The 24,202-nt window shown below is 43.0% G+C and overlaps 1 protein-coding gene across 9 annotated transcripts in view; it reads right to left on the bottom strand.

The window, feature by feature from the left end:
- Positions 1-729: 729 nt before the first annotated feature.
- The window catches only part of LOC102941912 (protein FAM169B), a 55,143-nt gene continuing 31,670 nt past the window's right edge, over positions 730-24,202 (bottom strand). For 5 of the 9 annotated variants that reach the window (XM_037911286.1, XM_043524090.1, XM_037911285.1 and 2 more), the window contains 4 exons: positions 13,205-13,387; positions 10,011-10,139; positions 5,662-5,765; positions 4,456-4,855 (listed from right to left, as the gene is read on the bottom strand). In XM_037911286.1, coding sequence (XP_037767214.1) covers positions 4,631-4,855; positions 5,662-5,765; positions 10,011-10,139; positions 13,205-13,387 — 641 coding nt within the window. In that variant the 3' untranslated portion in view covers positions 4,456-4,630. Of the gene's footprint in view, positions 814-4,259; positions 4,856-5,661; positions 5,766-10,010; positions 10,140-13,204; positions 13,388-24,202 lie in introns of those variants that run through there. The other 4 variants (XM_037911291.1, XM_037911288.1, XR_005227142.1 and 1 more) reach the window with 3 other exon arrangements.

Consider the following 24,202-nt stretch of genomic DNA (forward strand, 5'->3'; position numbering starts at 1 on the left):
AAGACTGGATGTCTTTCTAAAAGACATGCTCTATTTCAACCAGAAGTTATGGGCTCTATGCAGAAATCACCGGGTGGAAGTCTCTGTCCTGTGTTATGCAGGAGGTCAGACTAGATGATCATAGTGGTCTTCTCTGGCTTTAGAATCTATGATCTACATTTCAGACTCTTGATTTTGTTGGCATCCACCATGGGTATCTACCTAGATGACTCTGCTAATGCATATTTCAGAGGTTAGCTCTTTTATTTCTGGGTGAATTTTTAGCCCCAATGTTCTTAAGGACTAGCAGGAGGCAAATCCAGGGCAAATTTCACCTCAAATCTGCCAACGGTCCTGCCCTCACACACACGGCCCTTTCTTTCCTCTCTCCCCTAACCAGAAGCACTAATTGTGTTGTGATTATGAAGATGTGGACACCATTAGCGGTAGTCTAGTGGCCAAGATGAACCTCAAAAGGTTTGAATGATTAAACCAACTTCCAACCACTACCAAAGTGTTCTCTCTCTAAACCATTCAGCTGTCCCTCATACAAAATGTTTTATTCCTGAGTGAAAGGTAAGGTTTGTGCTGGATGTTCTGTTATGAGAGGAAAGGGTTTTTTTCCCCTTAAAGGCACTGAGATGGGACGCAGGAGATGCGGATTCTGTTTCTGCCACAGAAAGCATGTGTGACTTCACGTAAACGCTCTATGCCACAATTCAATAGCTGTAAAATAGAAATACTATTCCCCTACCTTTTTGAAATGTTGTGAAGATAAATCCATTACTGCATATGATGTGCTCAGACACTAGAGTAATGAGTACCGTACAAAACCTATAATTAAACAAAAATTAGTTCAGTCCCATCGCTAGTTGAGATTATCAAACTCTTTGCATGTGTGATTGACAACAGAGCTCAACAAAGGGGTCCAAAAATGAAAGACTGGCACATTAACCTAATGCAGCACGTAAGGCTTTTATACAAAAACAGTTAAGGCTAGCCAAGAATCAATTGCAGGTCTGAACTTCTAATAAATGCATCAGATACCTTAATGCACACAAAGGAGGTTTGTACTCAAACTGGGACATCCTTTAAGTCAGCTGTCCTAAAAAGACTCCTTTTATAGTCGGTTCCACATCTCCTGTATTATTATTTATTGAGAGAGAGACAGAGCACGCACATGATGTGGAGGGGGAAGCCTACTTCCTTTTGTAGCATTTGTCATTGAGACAAATGCAGCCTGCAGCATGGCACCTTTGATTCTGCTAACTTAGAACACCCAGCTGTGATGCTCTATTGGGTGTAAATAATGGGCTAGTTTCCAGCTTCCTTTGTTTTCAATGTTTGTGTTTGGCCTCCTCCATTTGATGGGAAGGGCAGATGAGCCAAAAATGGGACCTCCTTAAATCACACAATCAGGAGGGGAATTGTTACTCATGGTTAGCTGGCATTTTGTCTGTGGGTAGAGAAACTGCAGTGAGTTTACTAGTTTTGGGGCAGTTGCTGGTCTGTCAACATGCAGAGAACTCTGTCCCATCACAGTTTAACCTTGGCTCACCTTTAGGATATGCCCATTATCTCATTATGCATTTCTCCTGAACGGTGTATTATTTGGAAAATAAAGGGCTCAATCAGCAGAAGCAGAGGAAGAAAATCCTTTCACATTTGAAAAAACCCATCAAGGTACAACAGCTAGGAAACCAGCATGTGGATCATTGGGCACCAAAGAGGGAGAACAGAAATTCAACCTGGATATACTGACAACTTGATAGGTTTCAGAGTAGCAGCCGTGTTAGTCTGTATCCGCAAAAAGAAAAGGAGTACTTGCGGCACTTTAGAGACTAACAAATGTATTTGAGCATAAGCTTTCATGAGCTACAGCTCACTTCATCGGATGCATGCAGTGGAAAATACAGTGGGGAGATTTTATATACACCGAGAAGATGAAACAATGGGTGTTACCATACACACTGTAATTAGAGTGATCAGGTAAGGTGAGCTGTTACCAACAGGAGAGAAAAAAAACCTTTTGTAGTGATAATCAAGGTGGGGCATTTCCAGCAGTTGACAAGAACAGTAGGAGGGGAAGTAAACAAGGGGAAATAATTTTACTTTGTGTAATGACACATCAACTCCCAGTCTTTATTCAAGCCTAATTTAATGGTGTCCCGTTTGCAAATTAATTCCAATTCAGCAGTCTCTCGTTGGAGTCTGTTTTTGAAGTTTTTTTGTTAAAGAATTGCCACTTTTAGGTCTGTAATTGAGTGACCAGAGAGATTGAAGCGTTCTCCGACTGGTTTTTGAATGTTATAATTCTTGACGTCTGATTTGTGTCCATTTATTCTTTTACATAGAGACTGTCCGGTTTGGCCAATGTACATGGCAGAGGGGCATTGCTGGCACATGATGGCATATATCACGTTGGTAGATATGCAGGTGAACGAGCCTCTGATAGTGTGGCTGATGTGATTAGGCCCTATGATGGTGTCCCCTGAATAGATATGTGGACACAGTTGGCAACGGGCTTTGTTGCAAGGATAGGTTCCTGGGTTAGTGGTCTTGTTGTGTGGTGTGTGGTTGCAGGTGAGTATTTGCTTCAGGTTGGCGGGCTGTCTGTAAGCAAGGTCTGGCCTATCTCCCAAGATCTGAGAGAGTCCTGGGTCATCCTTCAGGACAGGTTGTAGATCCTTGATGATGCGCTGGAGAGGTTTTAGTTGGGGGCTGAAGGTGATGGCTCGTGGCGTTCATATCTATGACAGCAAACTCAGCTGTCATAGTGGACTAAACTGAAACATGGGATCAGCGGTCATGAAGATTACAGCTGCCTTTATTTTCTATTATGCCTTGGGCCAGCTATCATCCAACAGTTGATACAATGTTTTATAAAAGATGCCAGATGTACCCTACTTAGATAGAGAGAAACTAAGATGCCATGGATAAGGGCACTGTTTCCCAAGCGAATCCCCATTTCATACACTCATTGCACTGGGCCAGCCTATCCTCTACAGATCAGCCACATATGGATGGGCCAATCTTACTCTCTGAGACAGGCTAGCTTTGTCAGAGGTTGCTAATCATGTCTGCATCAGAATTATGGCTGGTTCAGTGATCAATGTTTCACCTCTCATGGCAAAATTAACATAATTTCCGATTACAGCACCAGTAGATAACTCCCTCTTTTGTAGAAGATGCCCAGAAAAGGTTGATTTCAATGGCACTGAAGTGCATTCTTGAACATGGATCGATGTAAATACATGCTTAAGTGATAAGTTAAATCAGAGTCTATGGGTGAAATCCACCCTTTCCTACACAAAACCAGTGACAGGGCTTCATGTGGGGACCTATGGAGGGTGTGAAAGGGAAAGAATTCTCCTCTGCAATCTGTGGACATGGTACAGTGCAGCCCCTCTATGAATCCTGCATCAGTCCATAGACTGGAATAGATTCCTCTGCCCCCTCCATGACCCCTATGAGGGGACTGTAGGCCACAGGATCTGTGTATATGTGGCCCCAGACCCTACCCCAGGCTCACCACTGCTCCCCTTGCCTCTTGAGGATAGTTCAGAGCTCCCTCCATGGCACCCAGGGATCACAGAAGCACAGAGAGCCGTGAGCAGGCTTCTTTGCACTGGGGTAAATTTTACCCTCAGAGAAGATTAGATCCATGACAATTGTTGAAAACCTTTAAGTGTCCAACCTTTAATGCAACATCCACTGTGGTGACATGGAACCTGGTGCATCCATTTGGTGCTGCAGTGGAGGCTGGTTGTAAGGGTAGAATGAAGCACTGCCTTGCATTGATTTGTGTATTATAAATAAAGCGTTCCCGATACATCAGTAAGTCAAGCTAGAACAGCACCACACTGACTTTACCCTGTGAGGGAGAGACTGAAAGGTGAGGGGTTTTTTTTTAACCACACTGTAACTTTTGCAAGCTGGCGAGACACATTATCAATATATTTTCTTTTATTGTAAAGCATTAGGAACTGGTCCACATGAAATACAATACGTGAGATAAGCAATCCACACAAAGTTCCTGCAACTGTGCCTTAAATTATATACACAATGGGATCTCAGTGTCTCGACTTAAAGGCAATTTACGGCCTGTCTGTACCAAACTTCTGCATTAATGTAGACCATGGGGTTTTTTTGTCCCCCATCCCCCGTCCACTTCGTAGCTTAAGGAAGATCTTTCAGCTGAGCTTTTCCAGCAGAAAGAATTTCCAGCTCAACTGTTCTTTTTGAAAGGAAGGTTACAGAGCCATCATTCTGATACCAACCTGTGTTGCGGTATCTCCCTTGCATAATACAGGAAGTTGTTTCCATAGAAATATCTTCTTACATCAGTATCTACAAGTCACCTAATTCCTCCTTTCTAGACATCTTACACGATCCATTAAAATCTTTCCAAAGCAGGGAAATAACTAGGCTCGACTACTATTTAATTTCTTGGAAGGAAACAAAAGAAAAGAACAATTAAAAGAACAATAGTTTATTTTTATTTTTTTTAAAAGATTCTGAATATTTGCCTTGCAAAACCCTTGTAACTAATCTGGAGAAATCTCAGTGTGGTTAGAGATTATGACTATTTTAGTCTATTATTTTAGCCTTTTATGACGGCACAGTGGATCTTGCTCCTTGAGTGAGGGAATTAAGGCATCATTCGGAGATGCTTAGCAGTCTTGTCTTCCAGCAGGCCCATAGTCCTTGCTCTTTTCCTAGATCCCTTACATTGCCGCGTATCAGCTGTACCTTGACTAAAGTCCTCCTCCTTGGGAATTTGCAGGTGTAATGTCCTTGCTTCTCCTGCTGTGTTACCTTTGTCATCTCTGGCTTCTTGTGCCACTTTCCTAATATCAGGAATGCATTCGCCTCCCTGAAATTAGAACCAAGACACAAGGATCATCCTGGTGTTATGAAAGGTACATATATACTGTGTAAAAACTATGATGTGACCCTAATCCGAGATGCCCTTAGAAACAAAAGGGACCCCAAAACATAGCCATTTTGTTTGTATATAATAGATTCCTGATGCTCTGCACAAGTACTCAGAACTGTCTGTATTAAGAAAACAACAAACTGATTTAGTTCAAGTAATCGTTGGGTGGCAACCTAAAGGGGAGGAGTAAACACAATAACCATGGTTCTTAATTTTACTCTGTTTTGTTTCTGCCCCTCTCCTTATTTATTATTTGATGAGCTTCATTATTTTGATTTGTTTCCTTGAGCATATTTTATTGTGCTTATGGAGAACTGGTGCATTCAAATTGCCAAGATCATTTTAGGCCACGATCCTGCAATGAAGTGTGTGGGGGCAGACGCCCAATGTAAGCAATTAAAAAGAGGGCGTTCTAATTGCAAAGTACTATGCAACCACTCTACCTACTATGTATGCAGGTCAGTTGAGAAAGCCAGTACAGACCTGCTGTTGTAGCATTCCAGCTTTGTTATAGTTCCTATACCTCAGTGAGGAGCAAAGTAAAAACTTTCACATATGATGGTCATTTCATCACCTAGCCCCCAGAGCAATTACAGATTAGCCATATAAATCAATGGCCCAGTGATAGAAGATCATCCATGGTTATTTGTGTCACACTCTCCTATTTAGGCTCCCTAACTCACTAAGTAGGGGGAAAATGTTTATGAAAAAGAGGATCATAAAATGATAAACTAATCACGTACCTCATTCATCGGGCCTGCATCTAAGCATATGGGTTCATCATCCTGAGCTCCCTCTACATGACAGCCTCCTTCCTCCTCTGAAGCAGTCTGACTAACTGTGTTTTCTGAGGGCAAGATCACAATGAAAGAATGTTGGCACAACTTCCATAGCAACAGTTTTATCAAAAAAATACCTACCAGATGCTGTCCTCGTACAATTTCAGTCCCGCTCCTCCAATTCTGACAATTAACCACGCAGCCCAGTAACAAAAAAAAAAACCTTGTGCAATAGGTGGCAATGCCACAAAAGACAAATGCATAGGTTTGGTCAGAAGAACCCCATTTTCTGATAGCCACTTGCACCTGAAATATTTGCAGGTCCATCTATCTGAATGTGCAGAAAACCCACACCTGGCATTTTCACACACAAAATTTTCTGCTTGTAAATATCACATCATCTACCTGCAAACAGATGCATCTGTTCGTGCTATAGATGCAATTTGAACAGTTAGCCCTCAGTTTTCACACCTGCACTTCTTGCCAGGTATAAATTACATCTGAAAAAGTTTTTAATTATACTTGCCATTTCTGAGCCTCCACTATCTTGACATAAAGGGTCCTCATGTGCAACAACAGCATGTCAGGCTAATTTTGGGGTGACTGTAAACTTCCATCCTTTCTGATTATTTCAGAAGAATTGTAATGGTTGAGACTGAAGCACGGCGTCTAATATTTCCAGTGCCCAACAAATTAGCTCTGACTGACTCTGATTTTCTGACTATTAATTGGGGTAAAATGAGTGCAGAGAGACCAGAAAAATAAATTATTAACACTGCCCTTAAGCTGTCCCTATCCTATTCCCAGATAGCGTTAAAAATCTCAGGACGTTCCTCCATCGGCACGTGAATGTCTGCACTAAAATGTCATTGAAAACCTTTCTAGCCTTAGGTTGAAAGTTTGTTCCGCTAAATGGAATCCATTTCTCAGACAGTTCACTGGTCTGTAAGTTGCCTGTTAGACAATAAATGTCTAACTTTGTCTAAATGTCTAAATTTCATGATTCCCATAAAGCCTGGAAAGCAGTTATTTCCCACGGAATCTGCTTTTCTTTTCACTTGCAGTCAGGGCTGGTGCAAGGATGTTTTGCGCCTTAGGCGAAACTTCCACCTTGCGCCCCCCCCCCCCAGCCCTGCGGCAGCTCCGCGCCCCCCCCACCCTGAGGCGCCCCCCCGCGGCAGCTCCGCGCCCCCCCCCACCCTGAGGCGCCCCCCCCCGCGGCAGCTCCCCGCCCCCCCCACCCTGAGGCGCCCCCCCCCCGCGGCAGCTCCCCGCCACCCCCTCTCTCGCACCCTCCCCTCGGCCCGGGGAGCCGTGCGGCAACTCCCCACTGCCCCCTCCCTTGGCCTGGGGAGCCGTGCAGCAGCTCCCACTACCCCCTCCCTCGGCCCGGGGAGCCGCATGCTGCAGCTCCCCGCCCCAGCTCACCTCTGCTCTGCCTCCTCCCCGAGCACACCGCCGCTTCTCCCGCCTCCCAGGCTTGCGGCGCCAATCAGCTGTTTGGCGCGCAAGCCTGGGAGGGAGAGAAGCAGAGTGGGGCAGCGTGCTCAGGGGAGGAGGCGCAGCAGAGGTGAGCTGGGGCGGGGTGCAGTTCTCCTGTACACCGCTCCCCCCCCCCCCCCGTTACTTGCTGCAGGCGACCCTCCCTGCGCCCCCCGCCCCAGCTCACCTCCGCTCCACCGCCTCCCCAGAGCTTGCTTTTGGCCGCCCCCAACCACTTGGCGCCCTAGGCGACCGCCTAGTTCGCTTAGTGGTTGCACCGGCCCTGCTTGCAGTGCCGCTGTAGCCATATTGGTCCCAGGATATTAGAGAGACAAGATGGGGGAGGTTCTATCTTTTATTGGAATCACTTCTGTTGGTGACAGAGACAAGCTTTGGAGCTTATCCAGAGCTCCTCTTTAGGACCTGGACCAATAAAAGACAGTACCTCCCCCACCTTATCTTTTCACATTCACTTTATTTTTGTAGACCTTACATACTTTCACTCAGTTACTCTAGAACTGCTCATTTCAGTGCCTGATTGGTTCAGCAAGTAGAAGCCTCGCTGCATATTCATCTTAAATTATTTTCACATTTCAGCCAGCCTCTGCAGGCAAATGCTGCTGCTTCTCTGTTACTGGAACTATTTGATATAAATTAACCTTGGCTGATTTTTCAACAACAATTAAGTGAAAATTTCCAGTTCCATGTATGATGCACCAAGGAACTTTCTTTTTATCGCTATACACTGATAAAAATTCAACAAACATGTTGAAAAGAACATATCCATCTAGGTTTCCCTTCTAACACATATCTACAAATGTGTGCATACCCAAATCTACGAACCATTTCTGGTTCATCCGTGCTGCCACTAGATGCCGCTCTATATCCTTGCAAAATTAAAATTCTGATCTCAGGTTTGTTTGAACCTTTCTGGAACACATATTTCTGTAAAAGCCCTACAACATTATATGACAAGAATTTATTCCTGACTCTGAAAAACTACATAGTATGCAGCAGAAGAGCTGCACAGTTACAGCTATTAAATAGCTTTCTTCTACAGTGCCTAGTACTGTGGAACGGGGGCAGAAGGGTTGTTCAAGATGCCCAGAACAGGATGGGGAGCTCACTAATCTTGGTGGCTGTTGTCATATGTACCAACATTATTTGGTGATGCTGAACTACACTGCCTCGTGCTGGCGGGATGCAGCAAGGGGGAAGAGGACACAGAAGAATTAGATCCGAAAGACATTCATGTCCTCAAATAAGCCTACAGAGATCCAAGCAAACATCTGGGTGCAGAGTTGCGTAAAGGCACACCTCAAGAGCTCCATTCTATGACGTATCATTCGCCTCCCTTTTCTCCTGCAAAAGCATGGTGCTAGTAACTTAGACTCCAATTCCAGTCTCCCTTAGCAGGGACGGAGTCTGGGGAACCATGGGGTGGGGGTAGGGGGAGAGATCTTCCTGTAGAGGAGATGGATGAGGTGCACCTGAGCTGGGAGGAGCTGCTGCTTATTCTACTACTAGCAGAAAGCATGATGCCCCATAAAATTCTTTTGCTGCTACCTCACCAGTCAAGAGGTGGAGTGCTGTGGGATCAGCACTTCTTCCAAGCTCAGTGAAAGTTGGGGAAGTTGTCCCTCTCTTTGTAGTAGGTACTATCTGTCCCATGCTCCCCTTTACATTAACTCCTGTACATGTAATCTACCATGCACTGGGAGATACACACATATGCTATACACACACACACACACTCTCTCTCATAGATTTTATATATAATATAAATATATACGTATATCTAATACATATATTACAAACACCTTGTTGTTTTAAACATTCCATTTCTATGGTAGTTGGAAGTTCCACTGAAGATGGTAAAGTTAAAGCCAACTCAGCACATTCACCCTCTAGGAAAGAGATCGCTGACGAGCTATAAGCTATAAGCTGAGAATCTTTTTAAAAAGCATATTTTACTATTTGTTGCCAAGCTAACTTATTTCTGTCATTTTCCACTATGGAGATATAGCACATTACAGCTCAGAGGTTATAGAAGAGGGACACATATATGTTTTATACTCTTTCTCTACAGCCTCCACAAATACAAGTATCTCCCCTAAATCCTTTTCTTATTATACAAACAAATAAACCCATCTCTATGGACCATATATGGTGCTAACCTCACTGGGCTAACTGTTGCCCTGGTATAATGCACTGCAATAGGAGTTCCATCCTCTTACACCGAGGGCTACTGACAAAATGCAGCCCTGGAGTCTCTGTAAGTTGATTTCATTACTTCAGAATCTCTAATCCTGGCCCTGTTTACTAGATATTTTGGCCCTCTCTTGAGGATTACCAAGTACTGTGCTGTACAATAAGGAACACAGATTTTTTCCCCTTCAATTGAACACAAAGGAAGGAGGAACCTTCAAGTTTATGTCATAGAATGGCACGAAAATTGCCTCTGAACAGTGAATTCAGTAACTCTCATCCCCACTGCTCTAGAAATTTTTCTAGTTGCCTTTCAATGCACCTGTGCTTTTTTTTTTTTTTTTTTTTTTTTTTTTTTTAACATACTAGAGCTGAGATACCTGCTTTGGGGTCTAACCATAGACTTTTTGCACACATACCACCCACCCCGATAGCTGAGAGGTACCTGTCACTTCTGAGTCAGATAAAAAGACAACGTGCTGAACGGCATGCTTAGCACTTTCCCCATGTGCTGCCAATGAGAGGAAGCAGCATTTTGTCATCATTAAGGAAGCGTAGCTTTTAACTGTGAAGTTTAAATAACTGAACATGACAAGGAGAAGTCCGTACAGTTTGTAACTCACTTTCTGAAAGGGCAGTTTCCAGCTGAATCTTTAACCAGATACTAACACGCTGGCTCCAGTCCCCTGGTGCTTCCACCTCCCACAGTCGATCCTGCTCCTCTGGATGGGTCTGCAAGAATTTCTGGCAAACTGAACAGGAAAACCAAGTGCGGGGCGTGGAGGGGGGAGAGAGAGACGGGGAAGCATTAGTGAGTTAAGAGTCAGCTGGTGGCACCAAGCGTGAGCCCTCAGGATGTTCTCTCAGAGACCTATTTTTTACTTAGAGGTGTGGTTTTTGGGTGTTTTCTCTCTCTTTCCACCCTTCATTCTCTCTCTCTCTCTGCTAAGCCTCTCGCACAGCCATGGCATGGAGTCTGAGTACTTATACCTGGCTGGAGGAACCCTGTATGTTGAACATCTGTTCAAGGCTACTGAAGTTTCTTAACCAACAACGGGATAATATTCAGAATCTGCCCTGAGCTAACAAAAAAAATAGATGCAGGCTGAATTAAGTCTCCCACTCTGCTCCTTTCTTACCCTATAGTGCATAGATATGGCAGGAGCCTATTTAAAACATTGGCTAAGTGGTCACTGCCTGGGGGTTTATAATGGAAATCCATGTTATCACATTCATAATCTTCTCACTGAGGATAAATAAAGAGTTTTGCTCATTTCTGCCTTACAGAAAGAGAGTACTTTAAGAGGCAGACGACAGGTGTTTATTAACAGGCACGCAATATCTCCCTTTTCTCCTTTAAAGTCCCTTTTTGAAATGCACTGCTTCACAGAGCCTTAATAAATCTTATCCCTCTCTGCAGTGAATTGTTATCAAATGAGACCATTGAAAACAATAACTCATGCAACCAAAATTAGTGCTTGAACCTCACTGGTCATATGTTGCATATTGGGCTCAAGACCACAGGCTCTTTTGAGCAGGGACCATATCGCTAAAGTATTCAGCACAGAACTGGAGGTATACAAACAATAAACAAAGTATGTATACCAAGTGTGGCTTGCAGAATCATAGTGAGCATCAATTAGCAGGACTGTCTTGGGAAGAAATTAATGATAGCCCTGTCCCTCTCTCTAACGTGAGACTACTTTTTGGTGAGCATTCAGGGGCTTTTACTTATTGGGGTGAGTGAGGAAAGCCTGAAACAGGAGGAGCTGACAGAGACAACAGATGTAGCTAAGGTAAAGGTATAACTTTCATGAGAAACCTTGGTCCTATTAGTATTCCAGACGTATTCTGTAGACAAAGAACATTCACATAATTTGGATAAGCATTCAAATTTAGGGCTGTTTATTCATATCAAACCCAAACCTGTCTCCTTTGGAGGTTTTCCTCATTGCTAGTTGCAGAGCCAAAGTGACGAAACTGCCAACAGGATTTATGCTATTAGTGTATCCCTTTAGGAGTGATGAAGTGTTGCATTTCTGAACTGTTCTGTAAATTAAACAGGGATTTTTAAACCTCTGTCAACCACCTTTCCATGAGGTCCTGCTCATGTCTCCTGACTCAAGTTTTAAGATGATAATCCCTGATCACTCCATGATACATTCTGTCCCTGCATCCTAAGTAGTTCATCATACCATGGAGAGAGTTTGGAAAGCTCACTTATCTTTAATGTTTAACTGGATTTGGTAGTTTTCATTTTTTTTTATTCTTGTAAGTAAACATCTGCCTCATAATGAGTAGATCATTGTCATTAATTTTACTTCAGGATAAAAGCTAAATCGATTTCTTCAGCAAGAAACTCTGGGAGTGATAAGTACAGTGACAGCAAAATATTCAGTTCATGGCTTTATTGCTCCTTTTTAGACTTGTACAGCAGAGAGTGGTAATATTATATAAGAAATGCTAGTGAGAACTGCCCACATTTAGTGGAAGGATATTTAGAGGGCACTGGGTTGCAGTCCTCAGTCTAATGCAGAAGAATTTATACTTACTTCAATAAGGCCAGTATTTCACCCTTGGCATTTAATATTTATGTTTACAGTGAGATCCAGAGATCCCAGTCAGGATCAGGGATCGATTGTGGTAGGCACTCTACAAACACAAGCAAAGACAGAGTCCTGGCCCTGAACCTGAGCCCCAAACCTACCAGAGATGAAAAGCTAACTCTTAGGATGTACCACTAGTGTTTATAAACAAATCTCAAAATGCAGCATGTATAAACCATACAACACATGCCATCAGGGAAACTGTTTTTGTTCGATGGAGAAAAATAATTTCATCTGTATTACTTCTTCCTGTATTAAGAGGACACAGTATCTTCGATAGAGTTGTGGGAAAAGGGAGAGATGTGAATGTATAATATACATGACTATCTATGCATTAGCTGTGCATGGTGTATACATTTCAGATAAACAGAACAGTGTATGGCTATGTGTGTTGAGGGACAGAGAGAGACGAGGGGGAATAAAGGTTTTATTGGTATTAATTAGGGATGACTGTAAAGCCATGAGTGGCTAACACAGATATCCCAAACAAGTTGCAGTAAGACCCCCATGTTACACCACATCATCAGGTATTTGATTTAAGCCACATATTTAACAAAGAAGTATTTTATACATGTTTTAGAGATTTTAAAAATCATTTTATTGTAAGGACTATTTTATTTAAGCTTCCACCTGAAACTCCAGGCTTGCTTGCGTTACCACGAATCCAACTGTACAGCCACGGAGTGAAAATTATAACTAATTTTAAAAATATATTGTGACTGTTCAAAAGCCGCTCAGAGATTTGGAATGAAAGAAGTAGTTCTGACAAGTTGGATTAGGGGGCACGGGTCAGGTGTGGTGCCTGACAAATGCAATTTATCACAAAAGTATAAGGATCACAGATGTGGCATGTGTATGGTGTGTGCATATGGACATCCACACAATTTCTTCTTTTTCTTTCCTGTCAAACAGCAAGTTGATCATTCATTCTTTGATTCCAAAGCCATTACTCCATTTCTTGGAGATAATTATATAAGAGTGTAAATACCAAACTACCATTCTATCACTCAATATCTTATAAGAACACAGGATTTCCTCCCCACAGGAAGCTACATGTGTCTCTAGAAAGATTGCATGCCAAGGACATTATTTTTGTGTTCACTCCAATGCATTGAACTCTCCTGCAGCCAAGAAGCCGCTTCCAATATTTTTGTGAAATGCATAAATTATACATGACCTTTTACCTAATGTTTCCACATCAAGTGTTTTACCTTGGTACATGTCAGCAGAAATAGGGAAGCTGATCCCCAAGGCATCTTCGGTCCCAAAAGATTGACAGAAATCATGCAGAATTTTCATCCCTAGGCCGCACCTTCTGTATTTTCTCCGGACAAATACAGTATCCAGAACTGGGAGCAGGTAGCATTGACAGGAGTTAACATCACACAGGCTTCCTGGGAGTACACAGTAAAATAGCTCACTCTTATAACCAATAAATGAAAAGATAAACCACTCTCCAAGCCAATAAACAGTAATAATTGTGGCAGGAGGGGCATTAACTTTATTTTACATAGAAGGGAAGTGGGTGTGGCATTCTACAGAGAAAAAAGTTTGAACTCAGATCGAGGAGGTGTCGGATAGAACCCCGGGAATGCCAAGTTCAGGGAGAAATTTTAGACTCAGGTTTATGTTTCCTTGCCAACAAAGCCAAACCCCAGTACAAAGATGGAGACAGATACTAACTAAGGGCCTGTGTGCTGCTGAGGCTAAAACAGTGACTCAAGCCTAGCGTCCTGCCTACTGGACCAAACCACTTCTCACTAAAACGGTCAGAAAGTATTAGAGCTTGCCCCAGCACTTCAAACCTTTACTCTGCAGTCATCACCCAGGCTAAACGCCCTCTGCCGTCAAGAGGAGTTATGGTTGAGTACAGACATGCAGAGTCCAAAATTACAATGTTCATATCAATTAACTAAGGGCCTCATTCTGCAAGAATTACATGAGTAGTTCTTTGTATATTATGCACAGAAGTTCAAAATGCCATAAGAAGTCGAACCCAAAAGAATAGGAAAACATAAGCATTCAATCATGAAATAACTTATGTTGAGATCAATCTGTTATCTAGCGACTTTGTAGAATAAAAGCACTACAAATGTTTCCTCCTGATTGATTTGTATTTAATCATTTATGAAATGCCCACTGCTGTAGTGCCTGGACTCATACAGATTAAATACAACTGAAAATCCATAGAATCATACAAATTAGAGGCCTTTTAGTAGGTCTGCTTGACAATTTTCCATCAAACCTTTCTCCTCTGCCCTGCCCCGCCCCCAACATTTTCATGACAGCATCTTCTTTTCTATTTTTTTTCTTTTTTTGTCAGAAAACTGAAAAGTTTTTAGTTTTTGATGAAAAGTCAAAATATTTTGTTGAAAATTTCGATGAAAACAAAACATTTTCATTTAAATTTTGCACGAGAGGGGAAAAACATTTTCTTGCCAGCTTTCCCGGTTAATCTAGTGCTCTCATAGTTAGTTTGTGCCCTACTACACATTTACCAGTGTAACATCCAACTTCGTTTTAAACGGCTCAAGTCATGAATCTTCTACCACTTCTCTTGGGAGTCTCTTTCACAGCATAATAGAACTAATTGTCAGGAGGCTTTTCCTGATATTCAAATTAAGCTTCCTTTCTTTCAGTGTGACCATTTTCTTCTAGCCACCTCCTGCTTGTTATCTTAAATAAGGGCCTGCTTCTGCTCCTGTTGATTTCAACTGGAGTTTTGCTACTAACGCCAACAGAAGTCAGGTCTGACTTTAATTCCTCTCCTAACTTGGACTCCAAATTCAGCACGACACATATGCATGTGCTTAAATCACAATAAAATCAATGAGACTTGAGAAAGTGCTTGACTTCCCAAGTGCTTTATTGAATACAGACAGGTTTCAGAGTAACAGCCGTGTTAGTCTGTATTCGCAGAAAGAAAAGGAGTACTTGTGGCACCTTAGAGACTAACCAATTTATTTGAGCATAAGCTTTCGTGAGCTACAGCTCACTTCATCGGATGCATACTGTGGAAAGTGTAGAAGATCTTTTTATATACACACAAAGCATGAAAAAAACACCTCCTCCCACCCCACTCTCCTGCTGGTAATAGCTTATCTAAAGTGATCACTCTCCTTACAATGTGTATGATAATCAAGTTGGGCCATTTCCAGCACAAATCCAGGTTTTCTCACCCCCCCTCACACACACACAAACCCACTCTCCTGCACGGGCTGAAATTGTGGAAAAGCAGCATCACTTGCCCCGTAACCTCAGCAGTGCGGAACACAATGCCATCCACAGCCTCAGAAACAACTCTGACATCATAATCAAAAAGGCTGACAAAGGAGGTGCTGTTGTCATCATGAATAGGTCGGAATATGAACAAGAGGCTGTTCGGCAGCTCTCCAACACCACTTTCTACAAGCCATTACCCTCTGATTCCACTGAGAGTTACCAAAAGAAACTACAGCATTTGCTCAAGAAACTCCCTGAAAAAGCACAAGATCAAATCCGCACAGACACACCCCTGGAACCCCGACCTGGGATATTCTATCTACTACCCAAGATCCATAAACCTGGAAACCTTGGGCGCCCCATCATCTCAGGCATTGGCACCCTGACAGCAGGATTGTCTAGCTATGTAGACTCCCTCCTCAGGCCCTACACTACCAGCCCTCCCAGCTACCTTCGAGACACCACTGACTTCCTGAGGAAACTACAATCCATCGGTGATCTTCCTGATAACACCATCCTGGCCACTATGGATGTAGAAGCCCTCTACACCAACATTCCACACAAAGATGGACTACAAGCCGTCAAGAACACTATCCCCGATAATGTCACAGCTAACCTGGTGGCTGAACTTTGTGACTTTGTCCTTACCCATAACTATTTTACATTTGGGGACAATGTATACCTTCAGATCAGCGGCACTGCTATGGGTACCCGCATGGCCCCACAGTATGCCAACATTTTTATGGCTGACTTAGAACAACGCTTCCTCAGCTCTCGTCCTCTAACGCCCCTACTCTACTTGCGCTATATTGATGACATCTTCATCATCTGGACCCATGGAAAAGAAGCCCTTGAGGAATTCCACCATGATTTCAACAATTTCCAACCCACCATCAACCTCAGCCTGGTCCAGTCCACACAAGAGATCCACTTCCTGGACACTACAGTGCTCATAAACGATGGTCACATAAACATCACCCTATACCGGAAACCTACTGACTGCTATTCCTACCTACATGCCTCCAGCTTTCACCCTGACCACACCACCCGATCCATCGTCTACAGCCAAGCTCTTCGATACAACCGCATTTGCTCCAACCCCTCAGACAGAGACAAACACCTACAAGATCTCTATCAAGCATTCTTACAACTACAATACCCACCTGCGGAAGTGAAGAAACAGATTGATAGAGCCAGAAGAGTTCCCAGAAGTCACCTACTACAGGACAGGCCTAACAAAGAAAATAACAGAACGCCACTAGCCGTCACCTTCAGCCCCCAACTAAAACCCCTCCAACGCATTATTAAGGATCTACAACCTATCCTGAAGGATGACCCAACACTCTCACAAACCTTGGGAGACAGGCCAGTCCTTGCCTACAGACAACCCCCCAACCTGAAGCAAATACTCACCAGCAACCACATACCACACAACAGAACCACTAACCCAGGAACCTATCCTTGCAACAAAACCCCTTGCCAACTGTGTCCACATATCTATTCAGGGGACACCATCATAGGGCCTAATAACATCAGCCACACTATCAGAGGCTCGTTCACCTGCACATCCACCAATGTGATATATGCCATCATGTGCCAGCAATGCCCCTCCGCCATGTACATTGGTCAAACTGGACAGTCTCTACGTAAAAGAATAAATGGACACAAATCAGATGTCAAGAATTATAACATTCATAAACCAGTCGGAGAACACTTCAATCTCTCTGGTCACGCAATTACAGACATGAAGGTCGCTATCTTACAACAAAAAAACTTCAAATCCAGACTCCAGCGAGAAACTGTTGAATTGGAATTCATTTGCAAATTGGATACAATTAACTTAGGCTTGAATAGAGACTGGGAGTGGCTAAGTCATTATGCAAGGTAACCTATTTCCCCTTGTTTTTTCCTACCCCCCCCCCCAGACATTCTTGTTAAACCCTGGATTTGTGCTGGAAATGGCCCACCTTGATTATCATACACATTGTAAGGAGAGTGGTCACTTTAGATAAGCTATTACCAGCAGGAGAGTGGGTTTGTGTGTGTGGGTGGGGGAGGAGGGGTTGAGAAAACCTGGATTTGTGCTGGAAATGGCCCAACTTGATTATCAGACACATTGTAAGGAGAGTGATCGCTTTAGATAAGCTATTACCAGCAGGAGAGTGGGGTGGGAGGAGGTATTTTTTCATGCTTTGTGTGTATATAAAAAGATCTTCTACACTTTCCACAGTATGCATCCGATGAAGTGAGCTGTAGCTCACGAAAGCTTATGCTCAGATAAATTGGTTAGTCTCTAAGGTGCCACAAGTACTCCTTTTCTTTTTGTGAATACAGACAGTTTGTTTTGGTGTTTACAAATATTTGTAACACTTCCCTGGTAGTTATCCTTTCTTCCTAGGCCAATCCCTCCATCTCCCTAATCATTTTTGTTGCTGTTCTCTGAAATTCATTCAGTTTGTTCCATTAAGTTAATCAAAATTTTCCTGGGAATAAAGTGCCCAGATATTAATGCAGTTATTCACATGCAGTTGTACATTAAATCAAAATGACCACAATAGGTTGTATAAACAACCCTCCTCCCTGTACCACCACAACCAGCCATAAATAATCCAGCCATGGTCTATAATCAAGTCAAGCCCAAAAATATACATCTCAGATCGGACTCTGAACACTGGCAGTTTCAGCAGGACAAAGTGACTTTAATGCTTCCATAGCTGAGACTTTTGTTTTTAATGGTGAGCATACCCAATGTAATGTACATGCATCTATTGGCCAGAATGTCAGACTTACTCAAGTATATATGATTATGTCAGCTCTGCCCTGCAAAATATATATATATTACTAACTGCCAGCCAGTAGAAGCAGCAGCAGCAGAGAGGGGGTAAAATGGGGTCCCACTGGGGCCACCCCCTCACCAGCAGCCCCCTGGAGCCAGAACTTGCAGGGGAGACACACAAACACACCGGGGGGAAATGAGGACTCGGATGGTGACTATCCCCAACATGTGGTGTAGGGAGAAGCTGCAGAGGAGCTACCCAGACACTCCAGCCAGCAGGTGCTGCTGCAGAAGCAGCCAAAGCAGGGGCCTTCCAACATTCAGAGAACTTTCTATAGTTTTGACTTGACTTTCTCTGTCCTGTGATGATCACCTGTTTGGTCCAACCTTTCCCCTCCCTCCCAGTCTTTTCCTCTCCGCTTCACTCCAAATCTGCCCCTCAATAAGCTCTTCTCCTCTGCCCAGACCCCCTCAGCCCTCTTCCTCTTCCCTTCACCCTCTCCTTTCACTTTTCTTTTAAGAGCTCATCCCCTCTTAAATCCACTCCCAAAAAATCGTGGCACTAATATGACATTTGCTACTTGTGTGTTCTGCCTCTTCCCCCAGCTTGTCTCTGTCCTGTCTCTAGATCGTAAACCCTTCAGGGCAGAGACTGTCTAATATTCTGTGTCTGTACAGTGCCTAGCACTGTGGGGCCCACTCTTGATTGGTCCTTAAGCACTACCATAATAATAACTGCAAAGAAAACCCCTCCTTTAGCTGGGAGACATCTGTGATTTTGGAACAGAAAGTCCTAAGTTCTTGGCCTAATACTGCACATGCGTGGTTTAACTGGCAATCACGAAGTCCCTACATGTGCATCGATGTATTGCAGCATGTATTTTTTCTCCTCCATTACAAGGGCAGTCCAAGCATTCAAACATTCTAGAATCCTGGTCTCTGAAGCACTACAATGGCAGCAGTTTTAGGTGGTTGCAGTTCCCCTTTCCTACTCAAAAGAATAGAGCAGATGGGCAGAATTAAGAAAAGTATGATGCACCTATGTGAGCCAAGAACCTGAGCACACCCTCGCCTTATTGTGGGCTGGCAGCACACCAAAGGCGTTAGACTCGGACAGTGTTCGTTCTGAGGAGCTGACGAACTTTTCATCACAAAATCTACAGCTTCTTTGAGTATTGTAGGATTAGTTTCAGGCCCTTCAACCCTAATATTGTCCCTCGGAGAGACTTTTGGCATCTCACGTTATTTGTCTCTTACAAATCCCTGAAATCAGATTGAGAGATTGATGTGTAGCCGTCCTAATGGACAGGAGCTGGCTGATCAATTTCTGCGCTCTTAATTTTGTGCTTAAGGAAGACAGACATTTGTAAAGTGTAAGGTTATCATAAACAGACTAATCATGAAGACACTCTCTCCTTTTACCCTGAGCAAACACATGAGAAGAAGCCACCGCCCACAGACTTTGGGGTGAAGTGAATTTTGCCTCCAGGGTCCTTTCTAATAGTGGAGCAGGGTCCTAATAAGCTATTGGTGGGCTTGAGTTGAGGTTCCTGTGCACTGTTGGCTTGGACCCTTTTTTCATTGCTCAGCCATATAAAAAGACTGAGTTTTGGGGTGAGGGAAGAGACAAAGGAAATTAGGGCATTGGCAGGGGAGATGGAAGTATTTATGCAGTCTGCCCTTTCAAAGCCTTTGATCTGTTTGGTTAGGTCATGAGTGCCAAATGACCAACTTATGAGCCAGCACAATGGTAAACAGCAATTACCAAGGCAGGAAAGCAGACAGCCATTAGCATTCCCAAACATCCACAAACCAGGAAAAACCCAACCCTGTCCCCACATCTAAGGGGCCCAAAGAAAACAAGGTTGTGCATACTGACTGCATCCCTGCTGAACAAGTTGGCTTTGCACACACAAGTTCACACAGGCCTTCTGCAGGATCAATGCTTATGTAAAGGGTGGGGACTATTTCTGCTGAACAGAACCCAATGTCAACCCGTTGTGTGATGTGAAAAGGGGAGCAAAGGTTCTGGCTTCAATAAAATTAAATGAACACATGTCTTGGCTGGTATGTGTTCATTTTATTTTTTTTTTATTTTATTAAAGCTAGAACCTTCAAACTGGTTCAAATATGCACATTAAAAATATTATTGCTAGAAAAGAGTGGGGAAGGGGAACAATTATCCAAAACCAAATTTTTTGCTAGGTGTTAGGCAGGTTAACTTTTTGTTCTGATCTCACTTTATGGACAGAAAATGTATGTGATCAATGGAAAACACATACATAGTATCCCCATATCTAATTCAAGGGGGAAATATCTAAAAGACCAAGTCTACAGAGGTTCGTGTGAAAAAGGCTGAAATGGACTTCATCCCACCATGTGGGCAAACACTTCTGGTGTCTGATTTATATTAAATAAAGCCTAGCATCCCTTTTGAAGCACTTCAGTAAAATTACTACTAAGCGCTTTTACCATTTTTACAAATATTTACTAATCAGTCCTCATAACAGCCCATTAAGTTGCCATTAGGTCAATTTAGCTAATGAGAAAACAAGGGCTGAGACAGTACCTACATCTCCAATTTTATCAATCGTCAGTGGTTCCCAAAATGTGATTCACAGAGTTCTTGCTGGAGTTCTGTGGGGAGTCAGCGGGAAATACTGCTGATTCAACTCCGTGTCTCACAGCTCTTTCTCTCTCAGCCCCAGTATGTTTTTTTACTATTGGTTTGATGGCTGAATTGCTAAAGCTGCCCTCCTCAAGTCTCATACCATGGAGGTCCCAGAGGAAGAGAAAGATACTTAAGACTAAGAAAAGTATGATGCACCTATGTGAGCCAAGAACCTGAGCACACCCTCGCCTTATTGTGGGCTGGCAGCACACCAGAGGCATTAGACTCTGGCAATGTTCGTTCTGGGGAGCTGACGAACTTTTCATCACAAAATCTACAGCTTCTTCGAGTATTGTGGGATCAGTTTCAGGCCCTTCAACCCTGATATTGTCCCTCGGAGAGATTACCACAATACAAATATTAAACAACAAAAGCTAAAGGAACTTCTCTACTTGTAGTTAACCCAAAGACTAAGACACTTTTGTTTAATAGCATATTGTGGCTTTCTGCATCAACTGTTCTTTGCATTATATAATAATAAAATATTATATAGCTCTTTCATTAGTAGATGGGAAAACACTTTACAAATGAAGTCAGTAGCATTATTCCCATTTTACATGTGGGGAAACTGAGGCACAGAGCAGTGACGTGACTTGCCCAGTCACAGAGCATGCCAGCGGCAGAGCCAGGAATAGAACCCAGGTCTCCTGATTCCTAGTCTAGTGTTCTGTCCACTAGGACATACTGCCTCCTCATGAATCTTTAACACTCTCCCAATTATTTTGCACTCAAGTGAAGGCAGTAAGATCCAGCTTCAAATATTACCAAATCTAAGCAAACTGAAAACATTTCATGGAATTATATGCGTCTAGTATTATAGTCATTGATCCATAAAAAAACAGGTTTTTAACAAATGTAGAGCATACCATGAAAATCCTGAAAGAAAAATGACAAAGAAACAAGCCACTTTGGTTCTCCACACCAAAGTGGCTCCATGGGAAGATCTTTGTTTCGTCTCCTGCAAAATATTCTAACTGTTATGGTTGCCATCTGCAAAATAGGGTGTGCAGACTAAAGCAAGGCAGTTTCAGAATTTAGAGGACAGGAAGCAATGTTCTTTTCTATTTTAAGTAGGGTTTGAACTCCTTAACTGCCAGTATGGAGAGCAGAGTTTGGAAGTCACGGACATAGATCAAATTGAAGGCGTTTGTCCTGGTGTAACGCTGATAGACCCTGGTCGTCGGCAGGCAGGATTGAACCGTGGACCTCTGGAGCTTAGTGCATGAACCTCTACCGCAAGAGCTAAAAGCCAACTCCCTGTTAACTAAGGCTGTACAGCAGACTCATTTAACTCTCTCTAAGTGGTCTCAGTGCCACTAGATGGGACACAACACCACACCAAGAAGGTGTGTGGGTTACATTGGCACGCAACGAAGTGTCTCATCAACATGTTAGTGCCTTATGTCATGTCCCGTCAATCGCCAGAGTACCCAGTGATAAATGCCACGTGCCTCCCACTAAACAGAAATAGGCACATACCGCAGAGGTTAGGTTGGTGAGCTGTGCAGTTGTGAATATAACAAGTCTAAGGCTCATAAAAGATGACAGGTTCAAGGTCTTGGAAAATGAAGTCTTGTGTTTATCCATTCAACAGATGCAGCATGGTCAGTATCAGTAGACATTTCCTCACATTGCCTTGCCAATATGTCTCAAATCTGACCTGAAGGAACTGTCTCTAGGAGCAACATAGGTGTTCAGTCCCCCTTCCCTTTCTCCTGAGACTATCAAAAGAGATCCCAATAAGTGCAAGCTATGATGTGCATGTATATCTATTAAGAACAGGACTATCACCAAACTCAGGCCACCTAGGAGTTGGTGGATGGGAACGACTTTCAGATATCGCCAGCCTGAGCTAAACTTGAGTCAGTGACTTCCATGTGAAAATCTGACTTGGTCAAAGATATGCTGTAAGTCTGCAGCAAAGACAGGAAGAGACTCCTCCCATCCATATATCCAGCCACCAGACATGTGCTTTTAACTGTCCATTCCCTACAAATGTAGTTCTGCCTTATTTAGCTCCGCTGAACCATGGTTTCTGACCTTGTCATAGTCTAGCTAATGGAAGGTTCACAGATGAGACACACAGAGAGATGAGAACAGAATGAGCAGGAGAGTCTAAATTACTTAGTGGAGGGCAAAGAGCAGTGGATAAGGGCCAAGTTGTTGTAGAGAGAGGAAATGCAGTTGGGATCACCTGGCAGGGCCGTGAAACAAATTGCCAATTTTTCATGGGGCCAGGAGCTATGGAAGGAGATCTGGCAATATGGAATTTCCTACACAGAGAATACTTGATATATAACGTATAATACTCAGGGCAGCAACAGAAGAAACTAGCACCATGTAAATAGTATTAAAAAGGAATTCAAATTTTTTGAGGAATACCACTTCCAAAGAAGCGTGAAGAACTAGCTGGGCTTGTTTGGGCCTAATAAATCCGGAATCCCTTTGTAGGTGGTTTATCGTAAGAGACAGAGTATCAGATCAATACGAGCATGTTTAGTATGATACAATTACAGAACCCCAGAGAGTGAGATTTCACAATGCACACAGCAAGTGAGCTTTACATGATAAGCAAAGAGGGAAGTGAACAATCACAGTTTCAAGCTTCCCCAAAAGACCTTGGAAAATGACTGTAGTAATTATGACACGGACCAAAAACAAACAAATGCTGCTGCCCAAAGAGGAAAATACTGGCAACAAGATCCAGATGGACTTTAAGCATTTGTATTTAATGTGAACCAAAATGTGACTCCCAGTTACCCAGAAACAGATTCAGGTTGTCTGATATTCCACCCACAGCAGACTACTGTGAAAACTTATTTTACTAAGCATGAATCATTACAAACCAAATGTCTCCCTCCAAAAGCTTTGCTCCAAAATATTTATGGACTTAAAAGGGAAACGTACAGTTGTAACTGAAGTGTTTGCAAATTATAAAACAGCTCAACACAGTGTATTTATAGACATATCCAGGATTCCTTAATCATTGCCTGAGATGTGATTCACCACTGATAGCATACAGAAGAGCCAACTACACCTCAGAGTGTGGGGAGGAGTTCACCACTGCAGAAGGCAGAACTTCTCCTAGTGCTTCATCCCTTAGAAGGGCTACCAGGGGACGGCAACTTTAATCTATTGTCTGGAATCCACAGCAAGCCTGATTCCGCCACCTCCACAGCCTTCACCTCCTGCTTTTGGGACCGTGCTGATTGATGGCCTTGAAGCAACCGAATTCACGTCCAGAAAGAGGTTCCGTCACCAATTTCTCTGTACCTATTTTGCAACTTCATTTGAGCACCAAAACCCAAAAATCTCCTGAAATAGTCTTTAGGAATTTTAGTGTTGGTGCACTTTAACTTGGGGCCAGTAACTGACCCAGAGACACATTCTACTGTAAATGTGGAGTCATTCCAGTGAGACATTCTCCACACTGTTCTTTTCTGGCACCAATTTAGTCACTGTTGTGGCTTATCCTGGTACAAATATCCACAGTGTAGCTATCTTGAAATCAATGCAATGGCTCTGGACTTATACCAGACT

This window comes from Chelonia mydas, chromosome 10 (genome assembly GCF_015237465.2).
Source record: "Chelonia mydas isolate rCheMyd1 chromosome 10, rCheMyd1.pri.v2, whole genome shotgun sequence".
Taxonomy (NCBI): domain Eukaryota; kingdom Metazoa; phylum Chordata; order Testudines; family Cheloniidae; genus Chelonia; species Chelonia mydas.